Here is a 13,281-nt window from a genome sequence, read left to right on the forward strand (position 1 = left end):
CTTAAGACACTATGTGATGAACTAAGGGGTATGTCGTTCACACTAGGATTTTATAAGGGGTCATATGTGGTTCTAACCACATATGACCCCTTAGGACACTATATGATCCTAAGGGGAATGTCATATGTACAATAGGATGTTATAAGGGGTCATATGTGACCTACTAAGGGGTCACGCATGTGTTAATGCATGCGTGACCCCTTAGGACAACATACGACCCCTTAAGACACTATGTGATGAATTAAGGGGTATGTCGTTCACACTAGGATTTTATAAGGTGTCATATGCGGTTCTAAGGGTTCATGCATGTGTTATAACACATGCATGACCCCTCAGGACCACATATGACCCCTTATGACACTATGTGATCCTAAGGGGAATGTCATATGTATAGTAGGATGTTATAAGGGGTCCTATGTGACCTACTAAGGGGTCACGCATGTGTTAATGCATGCGTGACCCCTTAGGACCACATACGACCCCTTAAGACGCTATGTGATGGACTAAGGGGTATGTCGTTCATACTAGGATTTTATAAAGGGTCATATGTGGTTGTAATGGGTCACACATGTGTTAAGACACTATTTGATGGACTAAGGGGTATGTCGTTCACACTACAATTTTATAAGAGGTCATATGCGGTTCTAAGGGGTCACGCATGTGTTATAACACATGTGTGACCCCTTAGAACCACGTATGACCCCTTAGGACACTAGATGTGATCCTAAAGGGAATGTCATACATGTACACTACTATGTTATATGTGATCTTCTATGACCTCCTAAGGGAACGTATAGTGTCATATGTGGTCTTAAGGGGTCATGTTGTGCGTGTAATAGGATGTGAAAATGGGTCACATTGTAGAGGAAATTTAATTTGTTTAAATTTGTTATCTAAATTTTCTAATGTTTATTTAAATTAATTTTTCTAACGTTTTTCTTTTTTTGCTAATGTTTTTCTAAGTTCATAATTTACTACAGGTTAGTTTTCTATGTTTTTCATAACAATTTTTTAAAATGTCGAAAAAAATATACATCTATACTATTATGTAATTTTAAAAACAAATTGACACATTTCAATCAAAACATTAAATTATCAAACATTTTTCTAAAATAATGAAAAAGAATAAATTATCAAACATTTTTCTAAAATGTTGAAAAACAATAACTATATACAATTATTTAATTAAAAAAATAAATTAACAAACAAATTATTTACAAATTTAATAAAAAAAAACATTATTAAACCAAACAAAGGGTTATTTTGTGCACCTGATATAACAAAGGTCGAAAACTGAAATAGGAAAGATGCTAACTGCTGCAGACAAAGTTTGGTGACGTGATGCTGATGACTGGTTCGATCCAACCCCCACCAGACAGAAAAAGTCAAATTTGATAATGACCTTTTAACTGTCATTTTTTATATTTATAAATTTAAAAAAAAAACCCTAACCGAAAAGGGTTCGAGCGAATGGGGGGTTCGAGTGAACCAATTAAAATATTAATATTTTAATGGGTTCGCTCGAACCCAAAAGTTGCGCAATGTTCGAGCGAACCCAAGTCAGAAGGTTGGTTCGCTCGGACTGCCAGGGGTAGTTCGAGCGAACATTCCTATTTTGCTCGAACATGGGCAAATCCGAAATTCCCACTTTCACCAAATTCCTTCGTTGGCAAAAGTGGGAACCAGCTTTGTGAATTCACCCAGGAATTATAAATCAATTCAAATAAAACTCCCTATTCCAAGATTTGCATCTTGCTTCCATTGCTCTTCTCCTCTTCGTGGTATGATGGCTCTCAGATATTGCGCTGGTAACCTGCAAGTGACACAAAGATTCAAAGTTCGTGATTGTTGAGAATGGAGATTGGATGCTCAATTTATAGATAATTGGTGAAGATTGATTGAAAGGTGGAACAAAATGATCAAGAGGTGTGAACTCAGGTGAGCTCAAATGCAAATTGATAGTTGAACTGTTGATTGTGAGAGTAAAACTCAATAGATTGAATAGATTAATTGAGTCAACTGATTGAGAAAAAGTTGACTAAGGGAAGAAAAAGAATGATTGGAGGAAATAAAGAGGATGACACAGAGAGCTTAATTTAGAAAAAGCTAACTGAAAGATGAAAATAGAAGTTGGAGGGATAAATGATTGAATTAATTAATTGATTGAATTAATTAATTTAGCACGTGCTTGCATTTAGATTTAGATTATTAATTTAATCTTTGCATGAGATATTATTCAAATAATTGAATTTATTAATTCAATTTAGCATTTGAATATATTTAGAACTTGACTTTGATTTTCAATTTGGTTTTTGAAATCATGCACATGTAATTGAATTTGGAAGAAATTAGAAGAATATGAAATTAAATGAAATTACAATTTGGGGATTTAGAAATGGAAGAATTAATTAGTTAATTAAATAATTTAAAGAAACTATTTAATTATTTTAGAAATGAAATTTAATTAAATAATAAAGATTATTTAATTTAAAGGATTAAATCACTATTAATTAAATAATAAATATTTAATTAATATTTAGAAGAGGGTTGAATGATTAGATGATTGGAGATAGAAATTGAATAATTTGTAATTTATTTATTTAAATAATAAAGATTATTTAAATTGGGGAATTAATCATAATTAATTAAATAATAAATATTTAATTAGTATTTAGAAAATGATTAAAATGATTAAATGATGATAGAATAGGAAAATAGAATAATTAATAAGATGATGAAGAAATATGAAATTAGAAGAAATAGATTAATTAAATTAATTAAAGAATTAAAGAATTATTTAACTAACTAGAGGAATAATTAGTACATGATCAATGAGACATTTTTAGGTGTCTACACATACATCATTTCCTATTATTTGTATACAACTGTATTATCATCAAAATGAATGCTCATATTTGTTTCAATTTCAATTCATAAATAAAAACCTACATTATTTCTCCTAATAACACATTATCAAAAATACTGGTCGTGACAATACCCTATGTTGGACTAATGAGTACGTGCACCTAGATTGGTTGATGGTTGATATTAAGGTCTTTTGAACTCAATAACCTTTTCAGTAAATGGTTGGACTTGATCCTAAGATAATGAAAATGCTAAATGATGATTAAGCATGGACTTTTGAGACCTGATTTTAAGACAATGCAAGTTCAAAAGAAGGACTATGCATGGATTCTATGAGACTATGGACTTTGGAAAAACTACAATCACAAAAGATGTGAATAGGATGAATCTCTTTTGGCTGTGAGGATTTTGTTTGCAGTTTGTTGTTGACCGAGATTGTTGTTTCCATGAACTCGTTTAAGCATAATTTTTTGTTTCAAGATTGTTGTTTCCATGAACTCGTCTATGTGTCAGGTGATGTGGAAGCAAAATCACCATTTGTCTACATTTTTGAAACTTTTTACTTCTACTCTATTTTTCTTCAGGTAGAATATTTTTTTACAAAAATAAAAAAATACCCTTTTATAGAGCTCGAAGTCAAGAATTTGGACATATAATTTTTATAATATTTTGATTAATTTTAATTTTTTTAATTTTATAAACATTGCAAGTAGATTTTTTAAGTTCATAAAGAGGTTGATTTGAAATCTAAAAAAAAATATTAAATGATATTTAAAAAAATTAAATTTTTTTTCACTAGATGAGAGAATCTTCTCCAAAAGGGTATAATTTTTTTTTGATAATGATAAATTTAGTAGACAAAAGGTGACGCCGAATGAAAACTACCATATTCAGCTAGGTTGGACTTAAAAATATTATTACGAGAAAACTATACATCAAAATTTATATTTATTTTTTTTAGTGTCACATATTTATTTAAATTAAATCATAAAAAATTAAGTCTATTTTTCATTTCTTTTGGTGACGTCGACTAGAACCCCTTGATTTTTCACATTTTTCAACAATAAAAAATCCGTCTTCGAATATATAAAAAAATGTCATTTTTTTTTTAAATTTAAAAAATAAGACATAGATTTCATTAATATTTCTACATTTGACTAGTTTACACCATTTAGAAACTTAATTTAGAAATTTCACTTCCATGTAGTCGAAGTTAAACAATTTTAGTTGTGTTGGCCACTTCCTTTGTAAAAGGGTGACACAACATTGTGCTTTTACCTTGTAGCATTCGCAAGCTAAAAAATTCCTCACCTCATACCACATATGAAACATTGAAAACTTCATTGATCATTTGATGTGCATTGAGCATGTTTGAATGAGGACAAAATGTTGCAGTTGAAACAATCCCTACCTATAATTGCCACCTACAACAATTAATGTAATAGAACTAGCTGTTATGCTAATATAAGATGTGCATGAAGATGTACGGTCATTTATATAAATTTAAAATGTAACATTTAACTAACTAACCAATCCTACAATTTGGATTGAAGCTAGTTTTGGACAAATAGTCATGTTTTATGTTATGTTTGTATATAAAAAGATGCATGCTTTTTATTATTGCATGACATCAAAATATATTAGAATATATTCATTCAAATCTACATTCAATCAAGTAAATAATCTAGCATATCTAATGAATCACCTTCCAGCCATGCCATAATCTATATGCATGTTTGAAGTTTGTTGTTTGTCAATGTATTTGTAAATACTACTAGCTTGTTCAAAAATTTCTAAGAGTGTGATAGAGAATATCACTATAATAGTGTGTTTTATAGTTAATGTATGGGTAAACTCCATAAATTCTCAGAACAGGAGTTCAATCTCAATTTGGATCCTTATCCACAAGGTTGATATTGAATGGTACAAAGAGAATACTTTGATTTTACTAAGATTTGGCTAATAAGTTCAGCTTTTGAGGTGACTCGAATTGCCACATTTTTACAAATTTTTATTTGTGTTATTAAAATCACTAAAGAAATTAATTTTTTAGTTTTTTTTAATGGAAAGATTCGCCACAATATTCGATACATGATTGGATCATATTCACCAACATTTCATAATTTATTGTAAATATTTTAAATTAATTTACCAATAATATATCATAATTATTGGTTACTTTAAGAATTATATCAACAATCTTTAGTTGTCACCATCGATTTAAAATATAATCTAATGAACTTCATTGTAATGTATGAGGTAAATTGTAGCTACAAGTTGTAATGGCCTCAATGAAAGTCAATCATCGAAAATCAATTTTTGGCCCCATGAGTATTGCAAATTATTCATACATTTTATCTCAAAAAATACAAAGAGGGCAATTAGATTATTTTAAGTTAATGGAAAAAACTAAATAAAGTAGATTCTACCCACTCATTAATTGATTTTCACCTTCAAACCTTTACTTTTTTATAAAAAACTATTAGTTTAAATGAAAGGATTTGTAATAGAAATTAATGCATACTCTTATTATTATCCAATATTCGTACTTTCTACCAAAAAATTTGATATACAAAAATTGTCAATAAAATTTATATTTTTCTTTAGAAAATGGAAAAATTCGTCAATTAAAATTATAATTATCTTTTTAAAAAATTAAATATTCGCCAAGATTTTATACATTTTTTTGAGAGGAGGTTTCTTAAAGTTATCAGTGCTCTTCATCAACAAGCATTCATCTTCAATCACAAAACCAAATGAGATCATCCTTATTTTTGTCTAATATTAATTAATCCATTCTATTCTACTCCACTAAATTAATATTAATATAGATTAGCTAGTGCTTGATTGTTGAATTTAGTTAATTGATCTAGATTAAGAAATCTTAAGTATCATTATTTTTCTTTTTTCATTTCTAAAACACATATTATTTAGATTTTTCTCATAAAAAAGAATATATATATAAGAAAGGAGGATGATATATATATAGATTTTTCTAAAGTTTAAGATTTGCAAGTTAAATTAAAAGTATATATAAGAAAGGAGGACGATAAAAGACAAAGAAAAGATTTAAATTATATAATCATGAAACCACAAATTTACTCCAACTTTACACATTTAATCTTCCCTTCTTACTTTTCTTATTAATATTCTTCAAAGAATTAACAATATAAATAATTGTAATTAAAAAATCCGAAAACCATGTGCGAAAAGAATTACCTAGAAAGAGAACTAGAATTCCTGTAAAATCATGTGAAAGAAAAATTTAAACACTATCTTCTAAAAGACTAAGAAAGAGAAGTAGAATTCCTGTAAAATCATGTGAAAGAAAAAGGATATACAAGTCGAAACAATTTGGAAGATATGAAAGAGATTGATTGAAAACGAATGGAAATAGACAAATATGTCTGGAAATCAATACAATTGTTTTCCCGTGTGACAATTTATTGTGGTCGACTAAAAAGAATCCATGGCTGTAAAGTCCGCTGGGCGGAGAAGAATGCAGAACATACATGTATGAATTAACCAGGGTATATTCACAACAAAATTGTATGCTGTCAATGAAGGGCAATCGCCCATATGTATGGGGGGGCCGCAAGCAGCCCGATGAATAAATATAAGGATGTTGTTCACAATCACATTCTCTGTTTGCTTCTCCAAACGGAAACCCCATTTGTGAGTGAAGGGTTGTGGTGTATGAGAGACATTGCTCCTGTGAAAACGCATCAGTGGTGGGATACAGGCAACTGATTATTGGAGGTGGGGCTCTGATTATCGGGCCTGCTACAGGCTGGTTGTGATGGAGGAGGAGGAGGAAGAGTGGCATTATTGCTAGTCATGATGGATGTTATGGCAGCGGCGAGGGCAACGGTGAAGTTGGGATCTGCAGTGATGGCGGTGACTGTATCGGCCAGTGACGGGTGAGGGTGGTGGCCATGAGCTGGGGGCTGCCCCTGCCCTGCCAGTGGGGCGAATTTGGATTGGAACTGGTTGAAACCTGCATTAAAACTAGGCATATTGTGGAAAGCGGGTGCGGAGCGTTGGTGCAAGGGGTTGGGGGTGTGCGTTAAGTCCAAGGTGATGGTAGGGAAGGGAGCGGAGGCGGAGATTGTAGCCATGGAGGCGCAGGGCAGTACACCTGCAGCCGCCATCATGTTCATGTTCATGTTCATATTGGAATTGTGATACCCATATTCGTGGCTGCTGCTGCTGGTTGAGCCTGAGAGCAGCATGCACGCTGCAGCAGACGTGGTCGACGCCATCGCTGTGGCCGCCGGTGGAAGAGGATGATTGTGGTTCCCTTCGTATGTCGTCACCAAAACCGACCTATCTTCTGCACACCTCTGAACCTGTGCACCCAGTAACCGATAACCAATTAACTTATTGTTTACGACAAATCGGAGTTTCAATCTTATCAAGTTTAAATTAATATTCATAGCTAATACGGTTCCCAGTTTCATATAGTTTTTACACATACATCATTATCTGGGACGACATAATTAGTTAGCCCTAGAAATTTGTTCTGACTTGGAACGTGCAGAGGAAATAAAAAATTGTAGGATCGAAGAAGGAAAAAGAATTGTACCTGTTTGCGGACTGGGCAGCCGGCGGCCATGGTGCATCGGTAGTATGCCCTGGGACAAGGGTTGCCCTTGGCCATCTTCTGTCCGTACTTCCTCCATTGGCACCCATCGCTTATCTGTTACAATTACAATTACAATTAAAAAATCAAACCATTTTTTTAACAACCCACATGAGAATGGCATCTGCTCCAGAGATAGGGTTATTATTGGCTTACCATAGGAGCTTCAGATCTGGCTCGAACCGAAACACGGGCTTTTCTGATGGTTGCGTCGGTCTGGTCAACGACAGTGGTGTTCTTGCTAGAAAACTTTTGCGTCTTATTGGGTATCCATCCATCTTCATGATCGGAGGTGTCTTCCGTGGTGGAAGGCCTGCCGCGGCGGGGATCGCGAGAATTTTCAGAGCCCCCCTGTGTTTGCTTGGTCTCCGTTAGAAGATCACTAGTGGTGACATCACGTTTTCTGGATAGGACCTCGTTGGTTGTAGTTGTGGGCATGGGCTTGAGGGTATCTGCATCAGAGGAGTGGGAATGTTGGGAAGCGGTTGTTGCCAGATCCATGAATTGTCTTTGCACTGGACGTGCTGCACCTTCACCTTCACCTTCACCTTCCTTGCCCTCCATTGATCCTAATGATATTGTCAATTTCTCTTCCGCCTGCTCAACCAAAATTTACCTATCGGTTAGCAACAGAAAACCGGCTTAAACAAAAAACATCATTGAAGAGTAGATTAAACATGGTACAATCTCTGTGCACCTGTTCTGATGGGCGTTTTTGTTGTTGCATAAGACACATTAAATGCATCTGCAAATTTCCATAATTATTACTTATATGACTCAACATGGTTCTCAGCCTCTGGTTTTCTTCGCTCATTCGACTCAGCTCTTCTTGTAGCGTCGTCAACTGTGCACAAACAAATTGGCCCAATTCAGGACAGATTCAATGCAGTTGTATAAAGTTAGTAAAGAATAATGAGACTCAAACTCACCTCGCTCTTGGGCTCCGCATCCTCCGGGCTGGGAGTGTCGGGGGATCGAACCGGTGACATAGCCTCATCATCCACAGTAGATCGATCGCTAGCTGTGTTGGCAGGCATCGTTACGAGTTGTAGACCAGTCTGCAAACGATTTCAACACGGTGGTGAGATTGTAATCATATCATCTTGTTTATCAATAATAGGTACCAGCTAGATTATAAATTGCATACCGAGACGTGGTGGGGGGCGGAAGTAGAAATCGAAGCGAAAGCCTTTCTCTCGTTGTCGAAACCGAGAGCTACGCCTCCAGATTTCTGCGAGAAAAAATCTACGACAGCATTTGCGTTCCCATTCTCGTCTTCAACCTTGACTGACAGATCTATCCCACCATTCTCCATCGATTCCAACTTTCTTCTACACTTTTGCTTTAGAAAAGTGTCCAACAGATGGTGCTCTCTGTAAATTGCGCTCAATCCAGCCGCGTCCATACAAAGCAAAACAAAAGTCTAAAAGCACGACTGAAATCTGTGGCAAGGAAATCAATCTGAAAAATAAAAAATTGAATAGCAGAGAAAGGGGGCTTAAGAAACGGAGAAAGGAGGGAGAAGAAAATTGAAGTTTGGGCAGGAGAAAAGAGGCGCCTATAAAAGGGCGCCGGGTGACGTCATTGCTTGCGTGGGTGATAAAAGCTGGCTACGTGCACATTGTCAATTATAGCGGGCAGGCAGACGCGGCAAGACACAGACTTCTCAATCCTCACGTCAGTCAATGCAGAAGGAAGAGGAAGAGGAGGAAATGGTAATGGCATGGCCCATAAAGGTTGACTAAGTCAGAGATTGAAATTGACAAGTTCCTAGTTCTAGTTCGACCCGTCTCCTTCCAGGAAGATAAGATTCAAGATGATACTACGAATAAAGGTCTAAGTTCCCGCACCGAACGCCGCTTTCAGTGTTATGGAACTTATTCCTTTCACACACACACAGTGTTTCAGGCTTGAACGGCAGTCAAGCAATTTCAATGAAACTTCGCGCTCCATGCTTTTCCCGCACTCCACCTCCAACATTAAAACACTGCAAAATTGGCGGCGCACGTATTTACCTGTTGGACGTACTCGCACGTGCACGCCCTGTTTCCGCGCTCTCTCTTTTCAACATGCCACCTAAACCCTAACGTAAAATACATTACATTAACTCCTCCCTCAACAAACAACAAATTTATACTGTGATTTCTGTCTTCCCACGTGCCACGTGCTGCGTGCGAGCAGGTCAAAAATGCCTTCCATTCCACTTTCCACCACAAATCCCTGTTTTTCAACACTCCCAATAAATCACGCTTCTTAACGCTTTGACTCTCTCTCAATCTCCAACCTACCTATTGCTTTCTCCTAATACACGTGTAATGCGTGCCTTTTAACGCAAACAATATTCAGCACATAATAAATCTATACTTCAAACTCATAATTGCAATTAAATTATCATTTCAAAAATTAAGCAAATAATTTCCATCAATTTTAATAAATATTTTTTATTTTTTTTCTTAAAAATATTTTAAATGGTTTAGAGATATGTCCCAACATAATTTTCCAGAGATAAATAAGTAGTTATTATTTTAATTTAGAAGTATTTGAAAATATATTTTATTAATATTAAAAGATATTTTACAATTGTAATAAGAAGTGAAAAATAATGATGTGAAATATGTTAACAAGAATTTTTAATTTTTATCTTAAATTTTGATTATCAATCATACATCAAAATATTAATATTTAATATTTCTAAAATAAACAACACATAACATTTATGTTCATATGTATTAACTTAAATAAAATACATCCAAACTAAAATAAAATTATATTAAGTAAATAAAAAGTCCCAATTTATTTACATGAATTATATTTATTTTATTTTATAAAGTTGAAAATTATTTGAAATATAAATTACTTACATTTATAATTTTTATTTAAAAGTTATTTTATTTTATTTCTTAATAATTTAAAAATTAGATTTTTTTGTATTTATTAAGAGTTGTTTTGATTATTTTATTTAAGAGTTAGTTTATAGTTTTAGTTTTTTTAAAATCATACGATTATTTTCATGATTTTAGTTATTTTAAAATTATAGGTGGAGTTATGAAAAATGCATATAAAAATGGAGAAAAAGTAGAAAAGAGCGCCCACGGGAAAGTGTATTGCGAGTAGTAGAGTAGTTACAAAATCTGTTTTTAATGTGAATATCGTGAATGGGGGAGAGCCAAAACTAAAAATAATAATATGGAACACATTTAGGGGCAACTAAAGGTAGGTAGGGTTCACACAATAGAATTGGAATATAGGGGAAAGGACCCAGTAGTTGAGCATGTTCCAATTGTTGTGAGGGTTGTTGATACCTTTTGTTCCAAAAATTGAACAAATAAAACCTATTGTTTGAAACAAAAAATATCAATTTTTGTTAGGAAATGTACCAACAGTTGTTAGGAAATGTACCAATAGTTGTTAAGAAATGTACTAATATTGTAAAAAGTAACCAATCAGGTGATGCCACATCGGCTGCACAACTACTGGGGTCTCTTTTGCACGCCTATTGGTCTCACTTTTTTTTGGGGCTGTTTTAGACACCTTGGCAAAAAGCATGCTGATGTGGCATCATATTTGATGATGTGGCCCTGAAACCTTAGTTATAAGTAGGGGACTTGCCAAGTAAGTTGCTGTAAAAAAATCGGAGTGATTCAAAATTTCCAAGTAGGATTTTGAGAAGCGTGAAGTTAGGGTGCACGACTACTGGGTCCTTTCCCCTAGCATGACTCATCATCCATTAAAAGTTTTTCTTCAAATGAGGAAGATGCTTAGTTGGAATTTATAGGGAATTAATTAAAATTGTTAATAGAGGAGGAAAGTTTAGTTGGAATTTATAGGAAATTAATTAAAATTGTTAATAGAGGAGGAAAGTTTAAATATTAATTTCAATGTGGATTTATTAAGGAGAATATGAAAAATGAGTTATTGGGCGATGATTGATGTTAAAAGTTTTATTGGAGGATTGACAATCATATGTGATGACTTTTTCTTTTTTTTTCCGTAGTATTTTGATTTTTATGATCACAAGTGTGCAATGAAATTTTAAGGTGATTATTTTCAATGTATATGGCCTTAACATTGAAGATGATAGGATGAAGGTTTGGGAAGATTTAAGAAGTTTTGAGGCCTAGCCAAGTATTGTTAGGTAGGTGCTAGGGAGTGATTTAAATTAAAATTGTCAGATTTCCACAATCCATAGGGACTAGCTCAAGGCAGTATTTGAAGGACTGGGTAGAGAGAAAGACTCAAGGATTGGGTAGTGATTTAAATGCCATACTAGCCCCAAGGATAAATTTGGTAGTAATAGAAAGGTGATGAATGTCTTTTCCTCCTAGGAAGCATGCAACGATCTCTCCTTGTTGGATATGAATCCCAAATTGGTTGGTTCATGTGGAATAATAGATGCACTAGTGAATATTGCATTACATTTAGGTTAGACATATTCCTTATAAACTTTGAATGGGCCTTGGAGAAGGCTATTTTTTTTATGACCACTTGCTTATCATGTTGACTCTCAATAAGCATTGTAGGCCTAATAGATCAAATTTTAAAATGGAATTAATCTTGGACCTCTTCAAGTGCACTAATAATGAGGTGACTTGAAGGAAATTATTGGTCCTTCAAATTATTCTTAACCTTTGATCAACAATCCATCAAATCTACAAATAACACCTTTTATAGGCTATTTTTAGAAGCTCGTGAAGTACAAAGTCGTGCTTTGAATACAACTATCTCTCATCATATTTCAATCATAAATACATTGGAGTAGAACCACACACATATTCTATGTGCAACGAGGAGTTGTGAGTGAGAGAGATCTAATTTCTTTCATCATTTTGCACAGTTCCTTTACTTAATTTGAGTTGTCAATTAGGTATAGAATAATATTTTAATTCATGGTTTGAAGCCTTATTATATTTTCTACATTTGCATTGATCATATTTTGGCATGCGCAATGGGACCCATATTTGCAATCTAACAATTTTTTGAGTGTTTTGTGAAGTTTTCTATTGTATATAGGCTTCCAGTTTGACAAACTTGCCCCTACTTTTGGTGTTCTCATTTCATGCATTGACATTCCCATCTTTAGATTGGTGAACTTCCCCTTACTTTTGGCACCTTTGTTTTATGCATTAACATAAGTACCTTTGTATTGGTGCAAGTGTCTTCACATTGATGCACCTTTGATCTTAAAACACATTAATCTAATGGTTCTAACATCATTTTCTCCCACTTTATAATGTTTTGACATATTCTAGATCTATTGTTATGCTTGTATATGTAATTACTTATAGATCCAAACCCTTCCTTGTATATTTTCTCACATTTTCCTAATGGAATGATGAAAGAATAAGTATCCAGTAGATTGCTGAGAGGGGGCGAGGTGAATCAGTAAATAGAAAAACTGATACAAACTTCCCAAACTCAAACTCAAACATGCAAAGTAATCTTATCAATGAAATACCACTATCAAGATCAATATTCATAAGAATACTAGTTGATTGTTACAACAACTTAACATTAAACAACATTTAACTTGTAAACATCCAAATGCTTTATCATATGCCAATACTTCACTTCTCAATGCTTTCGGTTATCATGCCTTATCATAAATAGTTAATCAAATCAATCATAAGATCATAACCACAAAAACATTCACCACATGATACAAGTATTTATATGTGGAAAACCCAAATAAGTAAAAACCACAGTGAGATGAGACTTACAAGATAATATCTGAACTCTTCTGAAGTTCACCCTATTAGGAACCAAGCATGTTAAAG

General features: G+C 33.7%; 1 protein-coding gene across 1 annotated transcript; it reads right to left on the reverse strand.

The window, feature by feature from the left end:
• Positions 1-6,209: 6,209 nt before the first annotated feature.
• On the reverse strand, positions 6,210-9,049 carry LOC131043743 (WRKY transcription factor 6). The gene is made up of 6 exons (XM_057976977.2): positions 8,655-9,049; positions 8,437-8,565; positions 8,205-8,351; positions 7,664-8,104; positions 7,451-7,564; positions 6,210-7,214 (listed from the first exon to the last, which is right to left on the reverse strand). The coding sequence occupies exons 1-6, from the start codon at positions 8,910-8,912 to the stop codon at positions 6,591-6,593; spliced, it is 1,713 nt and encodes a 570-aa protein (XP_057832960.2). The 5' UTR covers positions 8,913-9,049; the 3' UTR covers positions 6,210-6,590.
• Between the last annotated feature and the right edge of the window lie 4,232 nt (positions 9,050-13,281).

The sequence above is a fragment of the Cryptomeria japonica genome, chromosome 6 (assembly GCF_030272615.1).
Source record: "Cryptomeria japonica chromosome 6, Sugi_1.0, whole genome shotgun sequence".
Classification (NCBI taxonomy): Eukaryota; Viridiplantae; Streptophyta; class Pinopsida; order Cupressales; family Cupressaceae; genus Cryptomeria; species Cryptomeria japonica.

Bases quoted from the DNA above. Each gene is read 5' to 3' on its own strand.
- LOC131043743 (XM_057976977.2), bottom strand. From the start codon at position 8,912: ATGGACGCGGCTGGATTGAGCGCAATTTACAGAGAGCACCATCTGTTG. The intron at 7,565-7,663 runs GTAAGCCAATAA...TAATTGTAACAG, and splicing joins CCAGATCTGAAGCTCCTATG to ATAAGCGATGGGTGCCAATG. The intron at 7,215-7,450 runs GTACAATTCTTT...CTGGGTGCACAG, and splicing joins GCTGCCCAGTCCGCAAACAG to GTTCAGAGGTGTGCAGAAGA.